General features: G+C 41.0%; 1 protein-coding gene across 1 annotated transcript in view; it reads right to left on the reverse strand.

Annotated features, from left to right (window-relative positions):
* KCNMA1 (potassium calcium-activated channel subfamily M alpha 1) overlaps positions 1-23,674 on the reverse strand; it is an 827,350-nt gene that overhangs the window by 143,347 nt on the left and 660,329 nt on the right. Inside the window, 2 exon segments of the mRNA XM_038409287.2 lie at positions 249-260; positions 12,819-12,887. Coding sequence (XP_038265215.1) covers positions 249-260; positions 12,819-12,887 — 81 coding nt within the window.

The following is a 23,674-nucleotide window of genomic DNA, read 5'->3' on the forward strand; positions in this document are numbered from 1 at the left end:
GTCACAAGAACCAATAAGAAACAAAATGATTCTATTTTCTCTCCTCTGAAATTGGGGGCTCATATAGAAATATGCATATATATATACATATATACACAGACACATGAAAATATATATATGTACATATATAGAGAGAAAGATAGACAAAGGTTTTATCTTCCTGAGTTCTTGGCAAGGAATTAGTCCTGAAGTTAGAAGGAGTGAAGGTAGGGTTGAGGTTGGAAGGAAAGGTAACGAAGAGGGCATACCGCTTTCGGCTTCTGCAAACGACAAGAAAAAAATTGCAAATCAAACACTTCGATAAGAAATCAACTGACAAGAAAACAAAAGCAAAAAAACCCTTTATTTAAAATTCTTCAATGACCATAACATTAAAAAAAGGTTTTTCTGCTGAGAATGAGGACAAATAAATGGAGAGACATAGAGAATATTTAACAGAGGAGTAAAACATAGGGTGCATGAGGGAAGAATGTTGGTTAGGCCTTCATTCTTGCTTACTCTTGCAGGAAGAAAAAAAAACGAGGGGGGGGCAATGGAAAACTCCAAATGGCATTGAGGGATTAGGATGGGGATTTTGTGTGTGTCTTTGCAATTTGCATTGATGTGGTTTCTGAATATTTAATAACTTTTTTTCTTTCATGATCTCAGACAGATTCTCTACATGCCCCTTTGGACTAATTTTTTTCAAACACAGGAGATTGTGTGTTTCTGCAACTGGTTTAAGAAATAGTATTTCAGAAATAAACTTTGGGGCTACATCATAGAAACAACAGTAAATCTAAAGAAGTGTTTCTCAAGCATGTTAACACCAAATGTAGCCAGAATTATTAGCCCAAGAGTAGAATACTTTATTTCAAATACACTAGGAGCTAACTCAGATTTTGATCTGACAGTGGAATCAGCTAGAGTGCACCTCTAGGGAATTCCATTTACTTAAGTGAGATTCTGCACATGGATCTATGGTAGTGGATTTCAAATCAGGATCAAATTTTTAAATTGAGCAATCTCTTAATATATTACAGTTAGGTTAAGTTTTTATGTGACTTTTCAAATGCCATAAGGTAAAATATAATTATGCATTAGATCTATTATGAAGAATTTGTAAGAAGCATAAAATATGGTCTATATAGTTTCACCATTTTTGTTTCATAAATTATATTTTATGAACATGTGTATATGGCTGTATTATTTATAGTTGGATTTGCATAAACTATTGGGTTTCTTTTTTTGTTTTTAAAAGAAAAGCCTTTTTAAAGATCTTCATTTAAAAAAGAGAATTTAATTATATTCTTCATGAAATAAAATACATCTTTAAATTTCAGAGTGAAAAAATAAGAAACAAAGGTAAAAAAAGGATCATGAAATATGTACACAGCAAATGATTGCTTAGGGAAATGGTTATTTATACTATGGCTGAAATTGTGGCTTTGGGGAGCTTTGCTATTGGGGCTTTGGGGAGCTTTGCTATTGATTACAGTGGGGCCAGGATTTCACTATGTGTCTCTTAAAACTGTGTACACTAGTATGTCTCATCCTATGGTTCTTGCACAGGAAACTATCACGGACTTCAAAGGGAGTTTTTCTGTACAACCATAGGAACAGGTGTATAATTTGCTTATAAAAACAGATAAATAACATGTAGTATTAAAAATAATAATGGAAATCAGGGACAAAAAATGTTGTCATCTGGTTTGTTGTGCCGGACTAGTACACAAAGAGAGCTTGCTCACTCTGTGCAGTGACAGGAATTCTTTGACATGTGCCCTGTGTGTGCTCCACTTCAGATGTGCATGCGCCCGTGCACCTTTAAACAGATTTTTGGTAGCAGTACCCGTTTGGCCTTCATATGAGCCCCGCACATCCTTGTACCCTGTAACGAGGCTATACAAGGCTGCATGAGTGAACTGCCCTCATTTCCTTCTCTACCGCAAAGTCCCACAGAGGTAGCTCTGAAGCAGAGGGGAAGGAGGGTGGATAATGGAGCAGCCACAGGGACACAAATCTCAAAGAACTCGTGTTACTACACAAGCTATGTAAATTCTTCTTCTCCTTCAAGTAGCATGCCTGTGAGTGCTCCACTTCAGGTGACTCCCTAGCACAGGGGTGGCCAGCCTATGGCTCCGGAGACATTTGAGGCTCTTCAGAAGTTAATATGCAGCTCCTTGTATAGGCATTGACTCCAGGGCTGGAGCTACAGGCGCCAACTTTCCAATGTGCCAGGGGGTGCTCACTGCTCAACCCTTGGCTCTGCAATAGGCCCTGCCCCCACTCCACCCCTTCCCCTGAGCCTGCCATGCCCTCGCTCCTTTCCCCTCCCTCCCAGAGCCTCCTGCACGCCATGAAACAGCTGATCGGGAGCTGTGGGGAGGGAGTGGGAGAAAGGGGAAGGCACTGATCAGCGGGGCTGCTGGTGGGTGAGAAGTGCTGGAAGTGGGGGTGGGGGTGGGAGCTGATGGGAGGCTGCAGACGTATTACTGTGGCACTTTGGCAATGTACATTGGTAAATTCTGGCTCCTTCTCAGGCTCAGGTTGGCCACCCCTGCCCTAGAGGTAACCCCTTAAGGAAGTGGGAGTTTTGGACCATAGTTCATCGGTGAAGAAGGAATCGCGTTACCTACTGCAGCATCTGATCTTGCAGTGTGAACCAAGTCATAGAGGGCAGAAAACATATGTACCAATGACCACATTGCAGCCTTGCAGATTTCAGCAACTGGAATGTCTTTGAGTGGGCTGCCAACATAGACTATGATCTAGTAGAGCACAGTCACTTGTCGGAGAGGCGGAACCTCAGCAAAACACTAAGAGGCAATAATGCATACAGAAATCCATATAGAAAGTCAATGAGTGGAAACAGAGGCTCCCCCTTGACCTATCTGCAATAGAAAAAGAGTCTATGGGTCTTCTTGAATGGTGTAGTTCTGTTGAAGTAAAAGGCTAATGCCCTCTTAACATCTAATGTATTGAAGATAGACTCCTGTGTAGGCCAATGTGGCTTAGGGAAAAAACAAAACAAAACAAAAGGTGACTAGTTTGGTTAATGTGAAACTCAGCAGAAATCTTAGGTAAAACTTTGGATGGGGTCCTAACGATACCTTCCCCCGGGAGAACACAGTAAACAGAGGGCCTGCAATTAAAGCCCCCACCTCTGTAAACCTTCAAGCAGAAGTGATGACCACCAAAAAGGCCATCTCCATAGAGAGATGTAATAGTGAGCACATAGCCAGTGAGCTGTTTCATCAGAAGGTTAAGAACCAGATAGAGATCCCAAAGCAGTGTCGGGGCTCTAATCTGTGGAAAAAGATTCATAAAGCCTTTCAGGAATCTTGCTCTGCTCAGCTGACTGAATATTAAGAAACCTACTACTGGCACATGGAAAGCTGTTATTGCCACTAAATGAACTTGGATGGAACCATAGAAAGGCCTCAAGTTTTCAATTCCAACAGGTAATTCAAGATTGTGGAACAAGATGACTAGATAGTGAAAGATGGCACCAGATGCACCAAAGATTATATCTTCTCCATTTCTGAAGGTAAGTGAGTCTGGTAAATATCCCTTTCTGTTATTTAAAAGTACATTTTGTACTTCCGATGAACAGGTGGCCTCTGGTGGAAAACCACTGAGGAACCATGTTTGTAGTTGCAGAATGTTCAGATTGGGATGAAGCATCTGACCTGCATCCTGAGACAATAGTTGAAGTTTGATTGGGAACCACCATGCAGGACAAGAAGTGAGTTTAATGAGGTAAGAAACCGAACTGGTCTTTGCCAAGTTTGCACAATCAAAATGATCTTGGCTTGGTCCTACTTGATCTTGATGAGGACCTTTAATGGCAATGGAGTTGGAGGATATGCATAAAAAAGGCTTTTTGTCCATGTAATAAGGAGAATGTCTCCTAGAGATTGGGGATCAAGTTCCCCTCTGCAACAGAATTTCCTGTACTGTGTGTTGGCTGCCATGGCAAAAAGATCAACCTGTGGACATTCTCAAGCTAGGAATTTTTTTTGAAGACTCAAGAATCCAACTCTCATTTGTAATTTAGGGAGAAATTTCTGCTAAGGTCCTCTGCCATGTTGTTTTGTGTACCTGGGAGGTAAGAAGCCGAGATGATTATCTGATTGGCTATGCACCAGTTCCAGCTTTATCGCTTCAGTTCAGTGTCGGGAGAGCACACACCCCGCGGATGACAGATATAATACATGCAAGGTACGTTCTCTGTCATGATCTTCATGGACTTCTTTTTGAGTAGGGGAAGAAAGTGAAGGCAAGCAGTTCTGACCACTCTTAACTCCAACATATTGATGTGCAAGCATTGTTCCTGTCATGATCATTTCCGTTGGTCTATGTAAGGACCTAAATGTGCTCCCCATCCCAAGAGGGAAGCATCTGATGTTAACACAATGATAGGGGGATTCTGGTTGAACAGGATTCCTGCACAAACCTTGAAAAGATTCTGCCACCAGGTGTCTGACTGAAGGAGCCAGCTGGGTACAGATATTTGTTTGTTCAGACTATGTTTGTTGGGTACTGTAGGGGACTGCAAAAGACTTTGTTATGGCATAACTAGGGAACTTCCGCTTTCTCGTACTGATAGGTTATTGTAGGACATAGAAACCCAGCTAGAACTGTCTGTCAGCTGGCTACAACTGATTCGCATGGCCCTTTGCCAGGTAGCGGAAAATCCCTTTTGGAAAGTACCTAATTCTATATTCATGAACTGTTTTTGTGTAGTGCTTATTAATGCTGGCCGTCTGCCCCTCCATCGGACTCCGTCCCAGGCAGAGCTCCAATGTGCTGGGTTCCCCGCCTCCATGACTGCAACACTTGGAGTCCCTGTTGCAGGTGGGTCACTACCCTTCAGTAAAGCCAATAACTCACAGATGTGTGTAAGCCTCGTTTTTTCAGAGTACTCCTGCCAGGCCTGTGGTGCTTCGAACACCTTGGCCCAGAACAGGTGCATAAAGTGTTCTATGCCTCTCCAGGAAACATCAAAGATGCAACCTGTGTCACAAACATGCAAACTGCAATGTGTCTCAGCAACTGCAGATATGTCCTTGCTGAAACTTGAGGGCTCAGCTGCACTCTTTAGATAAGGTCCTTTAGAGCAAGGAACCTGTCGAGAGGGAGATAAATTCCGCCCATTATCAAATCTAAAAAATTCCTATAAAGAGAATTTGCTGTGTAAGGCCTAGACTTTAGAATAGCAAAGTTGTTGTTTGAACTGCCAACCAAGCCTCCTGATATCATTGTCTCTTGAGGAGCCAGTTGTTGAGGTAGGGAAAGACTTATTCCTAGATGATGGAGGTAGGCAGCTATGACCACCGTGATCTTTGAGAACACCCTTTGGGGTGGATGACAGACCAAAAGGTAGGGTCCGATCCTAGTAATAATTGTGACTGTGAAATGAAGAAATCTTTTTTGAGTGGGATTAATCGCTATGTGGAAATAAGCATCTTTGAAGTTGAGGGTCACAAATCGGTCCCCAAATTCCAGGGAGGGAATTATAGCTACTAGGGACACCATTCTGAATTTCAGATGTCTGACATGCTTGTTCAATGGTCTGAGATCTAGTATCAGCCTCTAATCCCTGTTTTTTCTTAGGTATCAGAAAATATATTGAATGAAACCTTTTATCCTGTGTTGAAGTGGAACTGGTTCTACGTGTCCTAGACTTAGGAGCAACGAGATCTCCTGTGTCAGTAATTGATCGTAAGAGGGGTCCATGAAGAGGGAGGGACAAGGAAGGGGGTGGGAGGCAGGATTAAGGTAAATTGGATAGTATAACCCAATGTAATGGCCTCCAATACCCATTTGTCCATCGTTATAGCCTCCCATAGTCAATGGCGTAGAGAGAGGCAGAGCACCTGAGAAATTCTGGTCAGTGGGTGGTTTAGATTCTTGACCAAACCATCAAAATTGGCGTATGGATGATGTTGATGGTTGGGATTAAACAGTCAATGTAGTTGTAGGCTTCTTCTTTGAAAATATCCATCTCTTAGCTAGTGGTTACGGTGGCCTATGGAAGGTGGAAAAATCAAACAGGGTGAGGTCTCTGTGCTGACTGAGATCTGCTAAATTTTCTCTTATTTGCAAGTGTGTATATCCCCAAAGACCTAAAGTATGGCCCTAAAGTCCTTTAGGTATGAAGCGAGTCATCTGTGGAGTCTGCAAAGAACTTGTGGCCATTGAAAGGTAAACCTTCCATTATAGATTGTACTTCCCACAGGAATCTAGGCAACTGAAGCCAGGAAGCTTGTCTTATCATTACTGCTGCGAAAATAGATCCAGCTGTAGGGTCCATTGTATCAAGTGATATTTTTTGCAAAGAGCGGACACATCCTTTATCATGCTGCTCAAACTGTTCTCAGTGTTCCTGTGGCAAATGGTCAGATAGTTCAGATAGTCATATTTTGACCTCAGCACCTGGTGGTTAGCTAGCCTGAACTGTGAGGTTGCTGATAAGTAGCTTTTACAACCAAAAAGGTCTAGACATTTCTGGCCCTTATTATAACAAGTGGGTTTTGAGGTATATTGTCTGCCCCTTTCATTGACTGTGTTCACTACCAGAGAATTTGGTCCTGGGCAAGAAAATAAAAACTCAGAATTCCTGGTCAGAATGTAGTATTTTTTCTTTTTATCAGCCCACTTGCACAGGTGGGGGCCATTGCTGGAGTTTGCCAGATGGTCTTGGCTGGCTCAAAAAGGGCTTCATTAATTGGCAGTGATGCCTGTGCTATGGTAGAACTGTGCTATATGTCCAAAAGCCTGTGCTGGGAACCCTGGACTTCTTCCAAGGGAATTTTCAGGGTGTTAGCAACCTGTTTTCATCAGGTTCTGGAATTGCCTAAAATCTTTCGGCTAATGAAGGCAGTTGTGGCATTACTGCCTCATCAGGTGACGACAAAGAAATATTTGTAAGGGGTGGTGGGGAACTCCTTCTCTGCCCTTGCCTCTTGCTCCTTCAAGATCTCCTTTGGCTCAGAGTGGAGAGGACGGATGGGTAGTGTCCAGGAACAAGGGATTCTGTGTTCCTCGGAATCATGGTCCCTTGAAATTGCTGGTGGTACATTGCCCGAGGATCCCAGTGTGACACTGGCAAACCAGGTGCCACCTCTTGTCAAGGCTTTAGGCCCCAGCCAAGGACTGAAATTCATTGTTGTAAACCACTCTTTTTGCCTGTGTGTCAGTATGGATACTGAACTTATAACAATATGTTTAGTGTTTAGATTTTATGAAATGCTTTTAAATTGCTGCATGCATTAATCTCATTTATAATATCTTTAACACATGCTTTAAGTTTTTGCTTTATAACTGTAAAAAATGGTTGTCCTGAAACCATCAATCTGTCAGATGAGATTGTCTCCTGCTGATTAAAAAGGCCATCAAAACTAAATGGGCCATTGTGGGACATCACGATACAAAGACTTTATTAATTGTCCCTTCACACCCATGTAGAGGTCTACATGGAAAAAGACTCATCCCATCAGCTTTGATTCTGGGAAGGAGGACATAAAGATAGTGAAGAAGAAAATTTTTCATCTCTTTTGCTTTTTGAACTTTGACAGGGCTGGAGCTATGAAACAGAAGCAGAGAACCCCAAAGTGAACCTGGGTTAGCCCTAAAAGACATTCAATGCTGACAGATTGCTACAATTCTGTTAGCTTTTTGAACCACAGACTAACTCATTCATGTATATATGTTTTTCTGCTTTAACCTGTATTTCTTTTTCCTAATTAATAAATCGTTAGTTAGTTTATTATAGGATTGGCTACAAGCATTGCCTTTGATGTCAGATCTGAGGTACAAATTGACTTGAGATAAGTGACTGGTCTCTTGGGAACGGAAGCCACCTGAATCTTTAGTGATCTTTGGTATATAGCAACCAACTATTACAAAGTCTAGCTTGCCTCAGTTGCAAGATAGTCCTCCTGGGCATTTCAGGTCTGTTTGTGATTCCATGATAGGACTATTATAGCGCTTCAGTTCACATTGGTTACTGGGTTGGGGATATTGAATTATAGAACAGTTTGGGGTATCTGCCCTGTTTTTGACAGTCTCTCAATGGGTTGGCACTTAGGGTTGTGAACCACTTAAGAGAGTCTGCCACGCAGTAAGGCCAGTGAGAGGAACCAAAAGCCATGGTGGGGGAAGGTATCCAACAATGGTCATCCCAAATATTTGTAGGCAGGGATCTGATATCCTGCTTTGTTGCATAGGCATCAGGGAATAATGTCTTCTGAAATAAAGTGGAGAGCCCTGAACTGAAAGTTCAGAGTTTGAGTCAGAAAGCTTCTCCACATATTGTATGAGAGGTGGCAACCCCTCTTCATCGATAGTAGAAGTTAGGGAAGATGTAGGTCTCACAGAAACATGAGCAGTCAGTGACTCAGCAGACCTCAGTACTGAGTGGTGTCCAGAAGTCACAAAGAGTGGAGACTCAGGCTCATTCGGTACCAGGAGGTCTTTCGGGTACCAGAATGTCTGTGATACCAGGAACACAACAGAACTTGATACAGGCACTGATGACATTCTAGATGCCATTGTCCAAGGCACTGATGTGAGTACCAAGGGGATGGTGGATTCCACTGAAGCCACTTTCTTGGTAATAGTAGTTGGTGCTGAGGCCTTTACCGCTATAGTATGGGACTTAGTTGAAGTGCTTCATGGTACCTGAAGTGTTCAGAGCCTCACAAGCAACCATCTCTGGGCCTCCAGTGACTGAATCTTCTTCAAGGAGGAACTTGCTGTTCTTCTCTTCTTATCCCCTCCTTCATGTTAGAGTGGGAAACTCTTGGTACCACCAGCACAGTTGTTGGTACCTAGCTCATAGAGCTTGTCAGAGACCAGGGTTTCGATGCCATCTTCACCTTGGAAGCTCTCAGTGACTGTAATCTCAATGTCGACAGGGCACTAACAGCTTGTACATGTGGGTTTTCTGCATCTGGTCAGAAACCAGTCTTAAAGTTAGCTTCATTATTAAGAGCCTATACTTTATTTCCCTGTTTTTATGGGATCTTCCCTTAAAAGAAGTGTAGATCTTGTATTTGCTGGGAATATGAGCATCTCCCAAACAACAAACGCACTGGGAGTACCTGTCACTGATTGGGATTACTTCTTGACAAGAGAGGCACCTTTTAAACCCCAGGGAGACCAGCACACCAGACAGAAGAAAAAATTTTAGGGCTCCTCAATAGAGGGAAAAAACAAAAAAAAATATGTATATATATTTTCTTTAAAGAAAAGAGAAAAACAAATGGAAACAAACGTTCCAGTATCTATGCTAAGAATACTAATAAAACAGGAAACAGGTGCACTCTAAATTCTGTCTCTGGCTGAAGGAGGTTCAAAAGAAACAGAGTGTGGTTTGCCCGCGAAGCCCTGTATAGTCTCGGTATGGGGCACAAGTGTGTGTAGGATGTATGCATGGGCTGAACAGGCACTGCTATCAAAAATTTCTGATAAAATTTCAGGGGTACATGCACACCTGAAGTGGAGCACCCACAGGGACACTAATCAAAGAAGTAACCTTTCACTGGCCCTGAAAAAATTGGTACTGGAGCTTCAAAATGTTTCCAGACTCAGGAACTTCATGCTACACTGGTTGTCGAAGCAAGGGCATCTAGTTAAAGATTTTTTTCTCTGAACATTTTTGTTGCCATTGAATGTGAGCTATGGAGAACTTCTTAAAAGTTTCACAAAACAAGGAGGAAAGTTAATTTGTACACCTCCACTGTGGACCCCTTGCCCAAGAACTGTGAGAAGCTGGCTTCAGTTTCATGGTATAGGCGGTTTCCTTATTCACATTGAAGAGGAACTACAAATTAAGGACCAGTTAAATGCTGAAGACGTTAGAATTGGAGGAAAAGGTCTGATATTTTCACCACAATCAATAGCAACAAAAACTATTGGTGAATAATGAATGCAATAAACTGACTCCCCATGCTTAAAATCAGGTTATTCTGATCACTGTCTTGTTTTCTCATCTCTCTGCTTCAATTCGGGCATGACTCTAGGAGCCAATATTCTCAAGAAACCCTAAAAAGTAAGAAATGAATGGTTTCTACCATTACATTTCTGGTTAGACTAACATGTTCCACTTCATCAATGCACTTAAACATGAGACTTTGAGATCCCATTAAAGTCAATGGGACTTCACCTGGTTTTAAAGCATAGCTTTCATTTAATTTATTACATTCATTATTTACTGGTATTTTTAAGCACATTCTTAAATGCTCTGGTTAACTGGGGCCAAAGTATATGGTAGAAATGCAGGACGGCATCATCAGTATGTGATACTGACGTCCAGGATCAAATGAACAAGCAGAATTATAAATTAAAGTTACATGTCACTGGGAAGTGGCTATTCCAAGCTTTCTAATTAAATGTAAATATTCTAGCTATGGTGATTCACAAGGTAATTAACCTTAAAACAGACTCCGGTTCATCAGACCAACAGTACTATTTTGGCACTAGTTTAGCAGAGCAAAAGCTGGCTCTCCAACTAGTGGATTTCTCTACTGTTGGATGTTTATAACAAATATTGTGCGCTCTCAGTCTCAAAACTATTAATTCATCTTCATTAATATTTTATTTTTTCCTAGAAATTCTATTGTCCTCACTTTGTACCACATTTCTTTACTATGAACTTTTACCTTTTGTAACATTGTATATTATATATATATATATATATATTACCTAAAGTGGATGCTCTATCATGCTGTGTTACTTTATTTGACCATTTCTGTACCATCTTGTGAATAAGGACCATTCCAACTCCCATTGAAGTTGGTGGAAAGGCTCCCATTGACCTACATGGGAGATGGATCCTCTCCAAAATTATTGAAGAAAAACTACAGTATCAACACTTATGTCACAGAATGAGAATGGAAGCATGACAGCAAAGATTTGAATATGAATTCTTATTGAGAAGCAGTATAAACCAAGAACTTCATGTAAATAGTTACCAATAATGTTTCTATTGTATTGTCCTTTCTAGTAATAGATGAAACTGATCAAATATAAAAACAATAAACTGTTCGCTTTACACCTGCTAATGCAGAATGAGGCTATTCATTGGAAGGTATCTATTTTAAGATAAGCCAATGGGAGTTGAAAACATTTCAAAATTCTGACTTAAAAGAAGGTTCCCCTTAATCTGCAGTGACATTAGACAAAAAGAAAATCCAGCGTCACATACACCATTTCACATCACTTGTCAGAGGACTGTAAAAAAAAAAAAAAAAAAAAAAAAAGAGGGATGTAAAATCAAACATTCACTGGGAGCTATATTTCAACTATCCACATAACAAGTGGAAACATTCAGACCGTCTTGGTCAGCCCCATGACTTTTTTAATAGATTCTTTTTAATAAGAAAAATGGATACTTAGGGATGATTAAACATTCTTTAAACAAATAATTAAAAAATATAAAAACAACATGTCCAAAGTTGTGATACATGGTTTAACAAGTGAACTGGTTGTTCAGGTGAAGATTAAGGTTATATTTACACTGTACCAATGCAGCTGTGCCACTGTAAGATCTTTTGTGTAGTCGCTCTACGCTGACAGGAGAGAGCTTGCCTGTTGACATAATTAAACCATCCCCAACAAAAGCTGGTAACTTTGCTGGTGAGAGAAGCTCTCCCGCCATCATAATGCTGTGCACACTACCACTTATGCTGGTGAAACTTATGTCGCACAAGGGTGTGTTTTTTCACACCCTTGCACATCATACATTTTGCCAACAGAAGTGGTAGTGTAGACATGGTCTAAGGCTGTATAAACTCAACATCACCTCCATCTTAGATTTAGGTGATCAGTTACCAAAAAGACATGATGACAGACTTCTACGTATGTTAACAGTTTTACTACAGAATGTTGTAATGGATTTGTCTACAATATGTTCAGAAATAATTAATATAGTTTGTAAGTCCACAATTACTTTGCATCATGCCCTTTTAGAGCACACTCACAACAGACCAGAAGGTTTTACCACCATCTCAGGTAACAATGAATGTGGTGTGAATGCACAGATGGAGGTACTGATAAATTAGAAAGAATTTTGACACCAATGCACATTAAGCTGGGACTCTTTTTAACTCTCATACACAAAACAAAACAACTCTTTTTCTGTCTGAAAAGTTTTGTTATTAGCTATAAAGATTTTTTCCTTCAATTTTTGGATGGAGGGTAAAATTAGCATATTTGGATTTTCTAACTAAATCAAATCCTTCCCAGCTCAATTATATTATTTATACACTCTCACAAACATATATGATACATATCTATAGCTCTCTATTGTATCTATACTGTCCAAACCTTCCATGTTTATTCTAAAAGTAGCTTTCTCATCTCATTCATTTAAAACTGTGATGCAGAGAAATGCATGCAGTACATAATACAGTGCATATTATCATGAGATTGTTGCAATCTTTTATTCCTGACAGTCCAGTAAAATACGCTACTTTTCTGATTAGAGCAGATTGGCTCCCTTGTGAGGTCAGCCAGGGCAAAAAAAAAGGTGGAAGCCATTTGTTTCACTGATACCAAGTGACACTTATTGAAGTAAGTTGTACATAAAACTACCAGCCTTTCTTCCAACAAAGTATTTGGCATAACATTAATTCAGGTGAAGAGAGGGAGAGAGGCAGAGCCTGCCAGTATTATGTGAAGTGGTGTAAAGTGATGCCACATTAATTATGCTTTGAAATGCTTTCACGTGCATAAAAAGAGATATGTTCATTCAGAAAAAAAAAATGAAAAGACCGAATTGTCCATGGTGCATACTGAAAAGCTATCAAATTTTGTAGTCATTAACGTACCTGCTTTCCCGTTTTTCTGACTTGTATTCTATGGCTATCATTAAGAGCTTTAGCTTTACAAACACCAGTCTGCAGGAAGAAAAGAAGTCAAGATTCAGTACTTCTTCATGATTATCATCCTGTATCTAGTATTGGTCCAACATTTTAAAATTCCACATTCTGTGACGAAAAAAGGGATACATTTTTCATGAGACTTTTTTGCTAAAAACGTACAAAATTTCTCAACTGGATATAGATATAGCACTGATCAAGACCTTTCCATTGTGAAGGTTAACAACAGTCACCCTCATTCATATTACTCTAGCTAGTTGACAGTACCAACATCACTTTTAATTAACTAGTAAAGGGCACAATACTCAAAACCAAACACGTGCTTGTTTTGTATTGTGGATATCTAGGGCCAAGTTTTAAAATATGTGTTGGAATTTAGGTATAGAACTCCTGTTGCCAGTACTGCACGTTCATTATTTAATGTACTTTCCAGTATTAAAACCCTAAACACAGAAGGATATACTAAAGTCAATATTTACCAATTATTACCTCAGTTAGCAAAAGTATATCCTATTTTAAATGTAGGGGGAAATGTGTGGAAAGGCAAATACTGACTTTTTAACAAATACCACTGTAATTGTGAAAATCTGTGAAAGCCATTATTTATTAATACATTCCAGGAAGCACCACCTTTACACCAGTGTGTCCCCACTGAGTCCAACACCCGATCAACTATCTTCCTAAATGCAGTATCAGAATTATAAAATAAAACATTCGGAAAACCAACTAAAATTCTTAGCTAGGAAGTATTTGCATTCCATTTTCATCACTCAAATTTAAATGAAAACTAAGTTACATGCATCCTTATGCTATTCACTTGTGGAATGAGATTCACATATTTTTCTTGGAGTGTTTCTTTTATGGGTTTATACAGTTTAAAGAACTTTACCCTTCTACAATTATGTACTTAGGACTGTGTACAATGAATGTACCTAGTACACTATTCTTGTACAGTAAATGTAGAAAACATGGACAGTATACTAAGTAAACTAAGTGGACAAGGTGCTAATTACATAATGATAAAAGAACAGAGTTCTTTAGACTCCCACAAATCAAATCTCCAAGCAGAAAGATGCAACATGAGGGGAGGCTACTAGACTGCATTACAGAGCCAGATTTTCCTGTCCACACTGCTTAAGCTGCATAAAGTGAACCACAAGCAGAGAGAAAATTGCAGTAGTGAATTCCCCTTATGTAGGGAGAATTTCTGACCAGCACAAAGCTGGTAGAGGTGGCTCTGCAGCTTCCTATGCTAGAACATCCCACTTCTCCCATTGTAAGTGAAGGGAACGCGTGTGTTGAGGACAGAGAGCATGCCGGAGAAGCCATTCAAGAGCAAAGATGTGCCCAATTCTCCACTGGTGTAAATTAAAACTGTGATCAGACCCCACCCCAGCCTATGAGCTTTAACTTATACAGGGGCTAGACAGTTGAGTCTGAGAGAGCTACAATTAGCTCCTTGTCAGCTGGAAAGCGGTATAGTGTAGTAGCATCGGTATACAATTCACATTTACAGTACTTAATATTCAAATTAACTTGCATGGCTAAACGTGTTTTTAAGCTGTAACAATAAATATTTTGTTACATGTACTTGCTTGTGCAATTCAACAACTGCCCAGGCAAATCTTACTGCCTGACCACTTCTGGAAACTGATAAAACTAACAAAGTATGTTGCTGGCTGCAAAATAATATCAGAAACAGTAAAATGCCATTGTCACACAAAGGTCTTATATTAGCATAAAGTGCTGTAACAAGAAGTTAGATCACTTTCCCTCCCAATAACGATTACAGAGAGGTCCACAAAATTTCACAATGACATTACAGGAAGCCTTAATCTCTTTTTTTTACTGTGAGCATCATCTGTTAACTACAGGAGTTTGAACACAGATGTTCATGAACAAAGGCTCTTAAGAAGCTGAGTCCAACTGTTTCTAGCTACCCAGAGGGAAATAAATTGTTCTTGCCACTAAATCAGCCCTTTTGACTGGTAAGGCTAGTAATTGGCATCAATTAGACATGGAAACCTGCTGTACTCTTTGTACATTAAAGTATTGGGATATGTATGGGTATGTGCATATGTACAGATATCTCCTATTTCTAAGGCACCTATTACACGGTATCTGAGCCATGGAACACAAAGATGTAGTCTTTATGAGCTATTAATATACACAGGGCATTAACATATAAAAGGTATTTCATATAACAAGCTATTGGGTGGGAAAGGGTTTTTCTTTTGGTATATCTTTTTTCTCAAAGACAACTCTGGCCATTTGCATTTTCTTCAAACTACTTTTGACTAAGAACCAGATACTACCCTCAGAAAATATGAGAGCATCTCCCAATTACTTTTTTCCAAAAATCCTGTCGCAGTTATCAAAAATATGTGCATTGAGATTTTATTTTCTTGTCTAATATTAATAACACATGAATAAAATTCCAATTGATAAACAGATTGACAGTAGTCTCTGAAATTAAATAAAGCATTTAGAAATGCTGGAATTATGTTGTATATATATTATTTTTTGTTGTTTGAAATTGATTGTACTCTGTGTGGATAATTCTGGATGTTAAAGTAGGTCTAGTGACTGCTGCTTTCCCTTTTATCACTTAATACAGGCATTTCCAAATACTGTGTGTCCTTTAGGAGTCTGATAAACAGAAATTTCAAATGCTTCTTTCCTGCTGGATAAAGACATTGTCTGAAATTATTGTGAGTTCAGCAAGGCTCATATAGTGGAGTGGAAATTACCACATTGCATACAATCCATGAAAAAATACCATGGACAGCTTATTAAATGCAGGGTCAGCAACCCACTACTTTATACTGACAGGGAATATGGGAGTTTTCTGTCTTCCTCTGAAGCAAGGAACTGAAATCGACATTCTGATTAGGGCCTTAAACCTATACGGTGTAGTGCATTCTAGCTAGATCCAGCAAGGCACTTAAGCAGGTACTTCAAGCATGTAAGTAGATCCAGTGACTTCATGGAACTAATCATATGCTTAAAGGTAAGCACTTGCTTAGGTAATTTATTGGCTCACACCAGAGTTCTCAGCACTGTGAAAACAGATCTATGTGAGCATATCCCATATATTTCCAGTAAATGCAGAAGGTGGTGGATTTCTAGAATTCTATGCTTCAATATGTGAGAGATACTGTGCAGTATGTCACTAACTATATCATTTTTATTAATATCAAGCCAAATTATATGCCCTCCCTTCCACTTGTGAGTGGGAAGGGTCATAAACAGCAGAACCTCCCTAAGTTCTGCTGCAAGAGAGCAGGAAATGAAGAGGCCCTGGGACAGGGGCACTCAGTTTCTCATCTATGGCAATGAGAAGGGAAATTTTGCAGGTGGGTGAGGCAGGGGCATGGCCAAGGACTATGTGGGAGCCACTTGTCAAAATCCACAATGCCAGGGCAGTGCAGGGACACAAACACTATTGTATCATTGAGGTTACAGTAATGGCCAAGGAGCAGCTTCACTGTTGTTTTGCAGCTTACCTTTTTTTGGGTGGGATGGAGAGTGATAAGAGGTAAGGGGGACAAGAGGGATTCCATTACCACAATAATTTTTAATCATCAATCATCACATTGTCTCAAGTTTGTTCACAAACATACATTACTGAAGTCTAAACGGGAAAAGTGGTTAAACTGAGAATTATTAGAGGCAAAACAGAAATTTCCATGTATCCTGACAAGAGGTGAGGGGAAAACAAAAAAATCCAAACAAGGGACATACCATGAGGTGGATCAAGAAATACGTAAGCCTATCTGTATTGACCGGTAATCATACAGAAGTCCTAAGACCCGATTCCCATGCATTTTACACTGGTGTAAATCAGTAGCAGTGCCACTGAAGTCACTGGAGTTACACCAAGGTAAATGAGAGGTGAATCAGTCTACTGGGGAGTTCAATATAATCTATTATACAGACCTTAGTTAATGGGGCATTAACAGTTCCATGTCAAATTAGAATTTTAACTACAGTCCCAGCTGTGAGAGACACAGAGATGCCATATTTTCAAGGCATGTCTTCTGTCCTAATCCCTTCTGACCAATAAAATGAAACACAATTAGCTTTTATATTTTGCAAGTGATGAATGGCTGATTGAAAAAAAAATACCCATTGACAGAGTCAGTGCATGGAAAATATTGTTCATGTTCACAGCCAAAGCATGGAAGTATGCAACTTTTCATTTCCACAGCCTGAATCCAATAGATGATTTGGAGATAAATTATCTGAAATTGGTCAAAATATTTTACTACAAACAAAGTCAAATGGCTTCACAGAGCAACATTTTTAACGTAATTTAGCCCTTCAGTTAATACTTTCCCTGATGTCTTGGGAGATAATACACAAATTCTCATTCCTTTCATGGCATTATTGCTAAAACTCACGATAATGCTAAGTAGCTTCATCCCTGCAGGCTCACTGTAGGGACCACCTGGAAGAGGCCACTGTTCCCGACTCTTAAAAGGGTCTTCTGGCTCAGGGACATATATAACATAACCCAGCTCTAATCATGTAGTGGGAGCAGGAAACAGCTATCAGCAGGATGGTGTGCAGTGACTGAAAAGGCATGTTTACAAGGGAAGCACTGATGGGTTCCCGTGGGACTGATTTGCAAACAGGGATCAGTTTGCACTCTGGGGATCACAGAGCACCTATCAGATCCTGTTCTTCACATAGCTAGCATCTGGCAGGGGAAACAGTCATTCTGCTGTTAGTTTCAATGATAGAGCAGGAGGCCCACATTCTGTGGGCTTGATCCAGAACCCAATAAAAATCAATGAAAGTCTTTTCGTTGGCTTCAGGGAGGTTTGGATCAGACTCCATCCCTGTATAAAACCATTTTACGATAGTGGTGGTAAATAATCCACAGAATGTGGCCCCAAGGAGCCAAAGAACTAGCCTCTTTAAATCATGGAGAGTGGAAAGGGTTCATGGCCAGAAAGGGTTCATCGCCATTTAAAGATATTAAAAGTAAATGTGGGATTGATCCATGGTGATGAGAAAAGTGGGTGGCTGTGGAAGGGACCTTGCACACCCAGATATAAATCTGAGTCCACTTTCATTAACGCTATACAAATAAGGGTGGAGAATCACATTTTCAAGACAACCCAAATCTATGGCCATATTCAAGGGAATTCCACAAGTCATCATAAATATATATTTTAACAGTTTCAATTCATAGATTCATAGATACTAAGGTCAGAAGGGACCATTCTGATCATCTAGTCCGACCTCCTGCACAGCGCAGGCCACAGAATCTCACCCACCCTCTCCTACGAAAAACCTCATCTATGTCTGAGCTATTGAAGTCCTCAAATCATGGTTTAAAGACTTCAAGGAGCAGAGAAGCCTCCCTCAAGTCACCCATGCCCCATGCTACAGAGGAAGGCGAAAAACCTCCAGGGCCTCTCTAATCTGCCCTGGAGGAAAATTCCTTCCCGACCCCAAATATGGCGATCAGCTAAACCCTGAGCATACGGGCAAGATTCACCAGCCAGATGCTACAGAAAATTCTTTCCTGGGTAACTCAGATCCCATCCATCTAATATCCCATCTCAGGGGATTAGGCCTATTTACCCTGAATATTTAAAGATCAATTACTTACCAAAATCACATTATCCCATCATACAATCTCCTCCATAAACTTATCGAGTAGAATCTTAAAACCAGATAGATCTTTTGCCCCCACTGCTTCCCTTGGAAGGCTATTCCAAAACTTCACTCCTCTGATAGTTAGAAACCTTTGTCTAATTTCAAGTCTAAACTTCCTGGTGGCCAGTTTATACCCATTTGTTCTTGTGTCCACATTGGTGCTGAGCTGAAATAATTCCTCTCCCTCTCCTGTATTTATCCCTCTGATATATTTATAGAGGGCAATCATATCTCCCCTCAACCTTCTTTTAGTTAGGCTAAACAAGCCAAGCTCCTTAAGTCTCTGTTGGAAGAGAAGGTATTTGTACTTGGTTTTGTATTTTTTGATTGGGGGTGGGGCTTTGTGCTGGGAGAGAAGCTGAGCCCTGATTAGGGGGTGGGGCTTCTAACTAGAGGTCCTATAAAGGTAGTCAGCCAGTGGCACAGACAGCTGCAGCGGCACAGGAGCTAGCAAACAGAGCTGTAAACAGGGGAGTTTGAGTGGGAGTTCTGTTGGAAGACTTAATTAAATCAGTGGTGATTGGCAAGGGCATGAGTAGGTGAGTTGAGACATTTGCCACCAGCAGTCATGAATCTGAGAAAAGGCTGTCATTTGGTGAGTGGTAAGAATGATGCCTTAACAGTAAACATATTTGGTGTCTTATCTGTCAGTGCTATTAGTCAGAAAAGGGAATCTAAAAAAATGACATTGTCGGGTTTCATATTCATTTTCTCTCCATAATTTCCAGATCAAATATTATTTCAGTTTACAAGTCAAAAGATTATTTTTTCTATCCACCAGCTCTGCAATGAAAATCAAACTGTATTCATTTGGCCTTTTTGCACCATCTGCAACGATGGTTCTGCAGTCCAAATTTAGCTGACAGATTTGCTGGTGCATGAGACAGAAAAAAACCCAACACACCCTTCCAGCTACTTGTGCAATTTTATGTGGTTTCACACGCACGAAAATCAGTTAAAATTTGGTAGCTTTGAATGAGTTTCTCTTTTTATGTGGGTTGGAGGGGTGGGCATGGTTGAGTTCTTTCAAAATCATAAGGAAATTAAAAGGGGAGGCAGGGTACAAATCCATGAAAATTGAAATTTCAGAAGAATATTTGCATGCACCTTTGTGATGTGAAATCACTGAGTTTCACACAGCTTTAACCACTGGCAGGCAATGACAGTGTAGTACATTATTATCTATAAAAGTTATTGTATTAATTTTATTAATAATGTTTTTATATTGCTGTAATTCCTGTAGGCCACAACCAGGCTGAGCTCCATTGTGCTAAGCATTATAGAAACATATGGTTATGACTGGGTGAAACCTTGTGATGGGTTGAGTTAAAACCCCATTGAGATTGGTAGGTGTGAACTCACTCTCCAATTAGCATAACTGTAAACATAAACCTACACCTAAAACAAAAGGTGTGCGTGAACCCATGCAGGAGCTTTTGCTGTGTATTGTTTTGGGTTGGTATGGATGCGCAGGGAGAAGAAGATCACACAGAAAGCAAGAACAGGTCTACACTACAAACTTGCATTGGCTATGCTGATGCAGCTGTGCCACTGAAACGCTTCTGGTGAAGATGTCTTAAGCTGACGGGAGAGAACTCTGCTGCCAGCTTGATAACTTCACCTCTGCCAGAGGTGGTAGCTAGGTTGGCAGGAGAAGCTCTCCCACGACATAACGCTATCTACACTGGGGGGATTAAGGTTGGCATAACTACATCGCTTGGGGTGTGGATTTTTCAAATTCCTGAGCAATGCAGTAATACCAAAGTAAGTGTGTAGTGTAGAACTGGCCTGAGGTCAGACACAAACAGACTGAGGGAGAGAGACAGCCTTAAGGAGTAGCTGAATGCACAGTGGCTGACCCTGGAGAAAGGTTTTGGGTTGGGGTGTGTGATGGGGCGCCTGCCCGACACTGGGCTCTAAGGAGTTAACAGAGCCCTTGGGAGGCTGTGACCAATCAGAGAGGGGCTGGGAGGAGCAGCCAGTCAGGGATGGGCTGGCCCATATAAGAAGGGCTGCAGAGCAGAGCAGCTTCAGTCACTCCCTGGAGCTTGGGGAGGGAGATAAACTGGCTGCCTTGCAGGCTGAAGACAGCAAGCACCCTGGACAGAGCAGTGCTGCAGGCAGATATCTGGGGAGCCAAAGGCAACTCCTGGCAGGCTGAAACCTGAGGCAAGGGCAAAGAGGATGCTGGGGCCATGGGGAAGTGACCAGGGAAATCTACTTAGGATTTGGAGGAGACACTGCAAGCAGTGGCCATCTACGGGTCCGTGGGCCAGGACCTGGAGTAGTGGGCAGGTCTGGAACACCCCCGTGGAACATCTCCACTCAGCACTGAGGAAATGGCTGGACCAAGGGACTGTGATACTGTCCCCCAGAAGGAGGGAGCACAGAATGCAGCACAGCCAGAGGGCTGTGTCATGAAGAGGATGCCGCGGTCCTGGGAGTGACATGGGTCCCTGGAGCAGAAGTGACAGTGGTAAGACACCACCAGAAGAGGGTGCACCAGCTGGCAGAGCTGATCCCCGGGACATCCAGCAGGGGGCATCACAGTAATTAGTCGCACCCCATCACAGGGTGCAAGCTGAAAACTGTTCTCTTGGTGCTGTAAGAAAAAGCAGTTTCTGGCTTTTTGATTCCTTCTGTGTTCAGAGACACAGGACTTCATTGATTCCTTGTAAATAAACAAAATCATATTAAAAAAATACTTGGCTATCACCAATTTCTACTTCCTACTGGAACACACCTGGGAACCAAAATTTTGAATAGGCACTGTGGTTAAAAAGGAGCAACAAATAATAAATGACAGTCCCTGTCCCAAAGAATTTAGCTTGGCTAACCATTTCCCTGCAAATGTGGTTGGTATGTTTGGGGCTAAAAATGAAGGGAAATGTGGGGGAACCTAGTCCTCCTCTCATTTATATTTTGGTAAAGGAATAGGCTTCACAAACAGATGTAATATATTCAAAAAGGGGGAGTTCCATGTATTGAATATCTGTCTTCCAAGACCTCTACATATTCTCAAATTGATTTATGAGGCTGTTGTTGCACAACTCTTTCTAGCTCCAATTAAAGCAAGTAGGAGTGGAATAGGTATATTGGCTCAGGGTACAGCTGCTGGGAGAAAGCACAGCTCTATGACTCCACCTATTGGGAAGAGTTAGGCACTTAGAGTATGTCTACACTGCAAGCTGAGAGCATGCCTCTCAACCTGGTTAGACAGACTCACGCTACCTTGGCTTGAGCCAGCACATTAAAAATAGCCGTGTGGATGTTGTAGCACTGACAGGCTCAGAATAGTCCTCCAAACTCAGATTAAAGGATTTGGGTGGGTCTGAGCTTGAACTGAGCTAGCAAGAGTTTGTCTATTCCAGATGTGAGGCACACTCCCAGTTTCAGTGAAGACATACCCATAGTGACTGTGCTGGTGATACAGGAACAGGCACTATCAAACTAAGGTTGAATAAGCAACAGGTCAGGGACATGGGAGCTGTTTGTATGGTATGTACAGGGCTGCCATTACCAGCACAGCATTTGGTCAGTGTTTCTTACTCCACAGTATCTGAAAAAAGAAAAGGAGTACTTGTGGCACCTTAGAGATTAACAAATTTATTTCAGCATAAGCTTTCGTGAGCTACAGCTGAAGCTCACGAAAGTTTATGCTCAAATAAATTTGTTAATCTCTAAGGTGCCACAAGTATTCCTTTTCTTTTTGTGAATACAGACGAACACGGCTGCTACTCTGAAACCTCACAGTATCTGAGACACTGCAGTTAAGATAATTAAGACCCTAAATATAGGGACATACCACCAAATGTCACATACTCTGGTGCAGGAAGTACTGGCAAATGCTGACTTTTTAATGGAAATGTCTATGTACAGGCTCCAATCTTGTGAGAGAAGTGAGAACTCATAGGACCCTCATGGCAAACAAGAAGAGATGATGCATTAAGAAATCTACTGAAGAGCAAACTGTTGGAGAATCCTACAGTATGAATCTCTGTTTGTTCAAGTCTTGGGTTGTCTCTAGATTGAATAAAATTTATGCAGTAGCATCTGGCCACCATCTTTTAACAGGTAAAGCCTCCACAATGAGTTACGAATACCCTCCCCTTCTGACTTGGAGGGTCCATCTACAGTAGTGAAAAAAAACTGGCAATGCTTCTAAAATGTTTAATGTCCTATCTCCATTGAAACTACTACTAATTCTGCACCCTTTTGCGTCCATTTGTCTGAACTGAGTGGCAGCCCATTTGTCACTGGGCACCTCTGTTGCTACCTGGTGAACCTCGCCGCCTAGACAGGTTGGATGGTTTTTCAGTCGCAAAGGCACACTCGGCTGCTTGTCTTTCACCAGGGTGTGCATTTATTTCTCTCTGACATAACAATACCATGCAACAGGTTTAGAGCAAAGACAGGCTTCCCTACAGCCCTCACTCCCCAGCCTAAGCTCACTCTCTGAGCTCCTCTGGAGCTGCCCCTTGCTTTCTGTTTCCTCTCCTTATAGTCTCCCCCATTACCTTATTAGCCCTGTGATTGTTACCCAGGTGCTCACAATCCCCACCAGAAAGTGTGGAATTGCCCTCAACTGGGCCTGCAGCCTTCTCCAGCCTGTAGCAATGTCAGTGATCAGGGTGCTGCTGATAGCACCCTGTCATACCACCCACCAAGCAGTTATGTTTCTGGTTTGCTGAAAATCCACCAGGCTAGTAATGAATACCAAGAGCCCACAAGGACAGCACATTACATCCAGTTTCAGTGTTTTAAAATGTCATTGGCTGCATGTTGTTTAAGATCCCTGCATGATGAGAAAAATTGCTCTAAATGTCTCTATATTTTGCAGATAGAATTGTCCACCAATTCTTTTTCCTTTTCACAAACCAGTTTTAAGCACTTTTTGGTGTCCTAGCTGTCATCTGAAATTGAGTAGACACATTTTACTGTAATGAAAATACTTATGTGCCAAGCGCAGTGATATACAACACTACACTCTAATTACCACTATGCTTTAATTAACCTGAATTGAATAGTGTTATCATTATACTGCTGGTACATTTGAGTTATATCTTTTTCTTTAATTTAAACTAGAACACACAGATAATTAAGCCTCTAGATAATCAAATGCCTGAGGAGAGCTC

The sequence above is a fragment of the Dermochelys coriacea genome, chromosome 7 (genome assembly GCF_009764565.3).
Source record: "Dermochelys coriacea isolate rDerCor1 chromosome 7, rDerCor1.pri.v4, whole genome shotgun sequence".
Taxonomy (NCBI): domain Eukaryota; kingdom Metazoa; phylum Chordata; order Testudines; family Dermochelyidae; genus Dermochelys; species Dermochelys coriacea.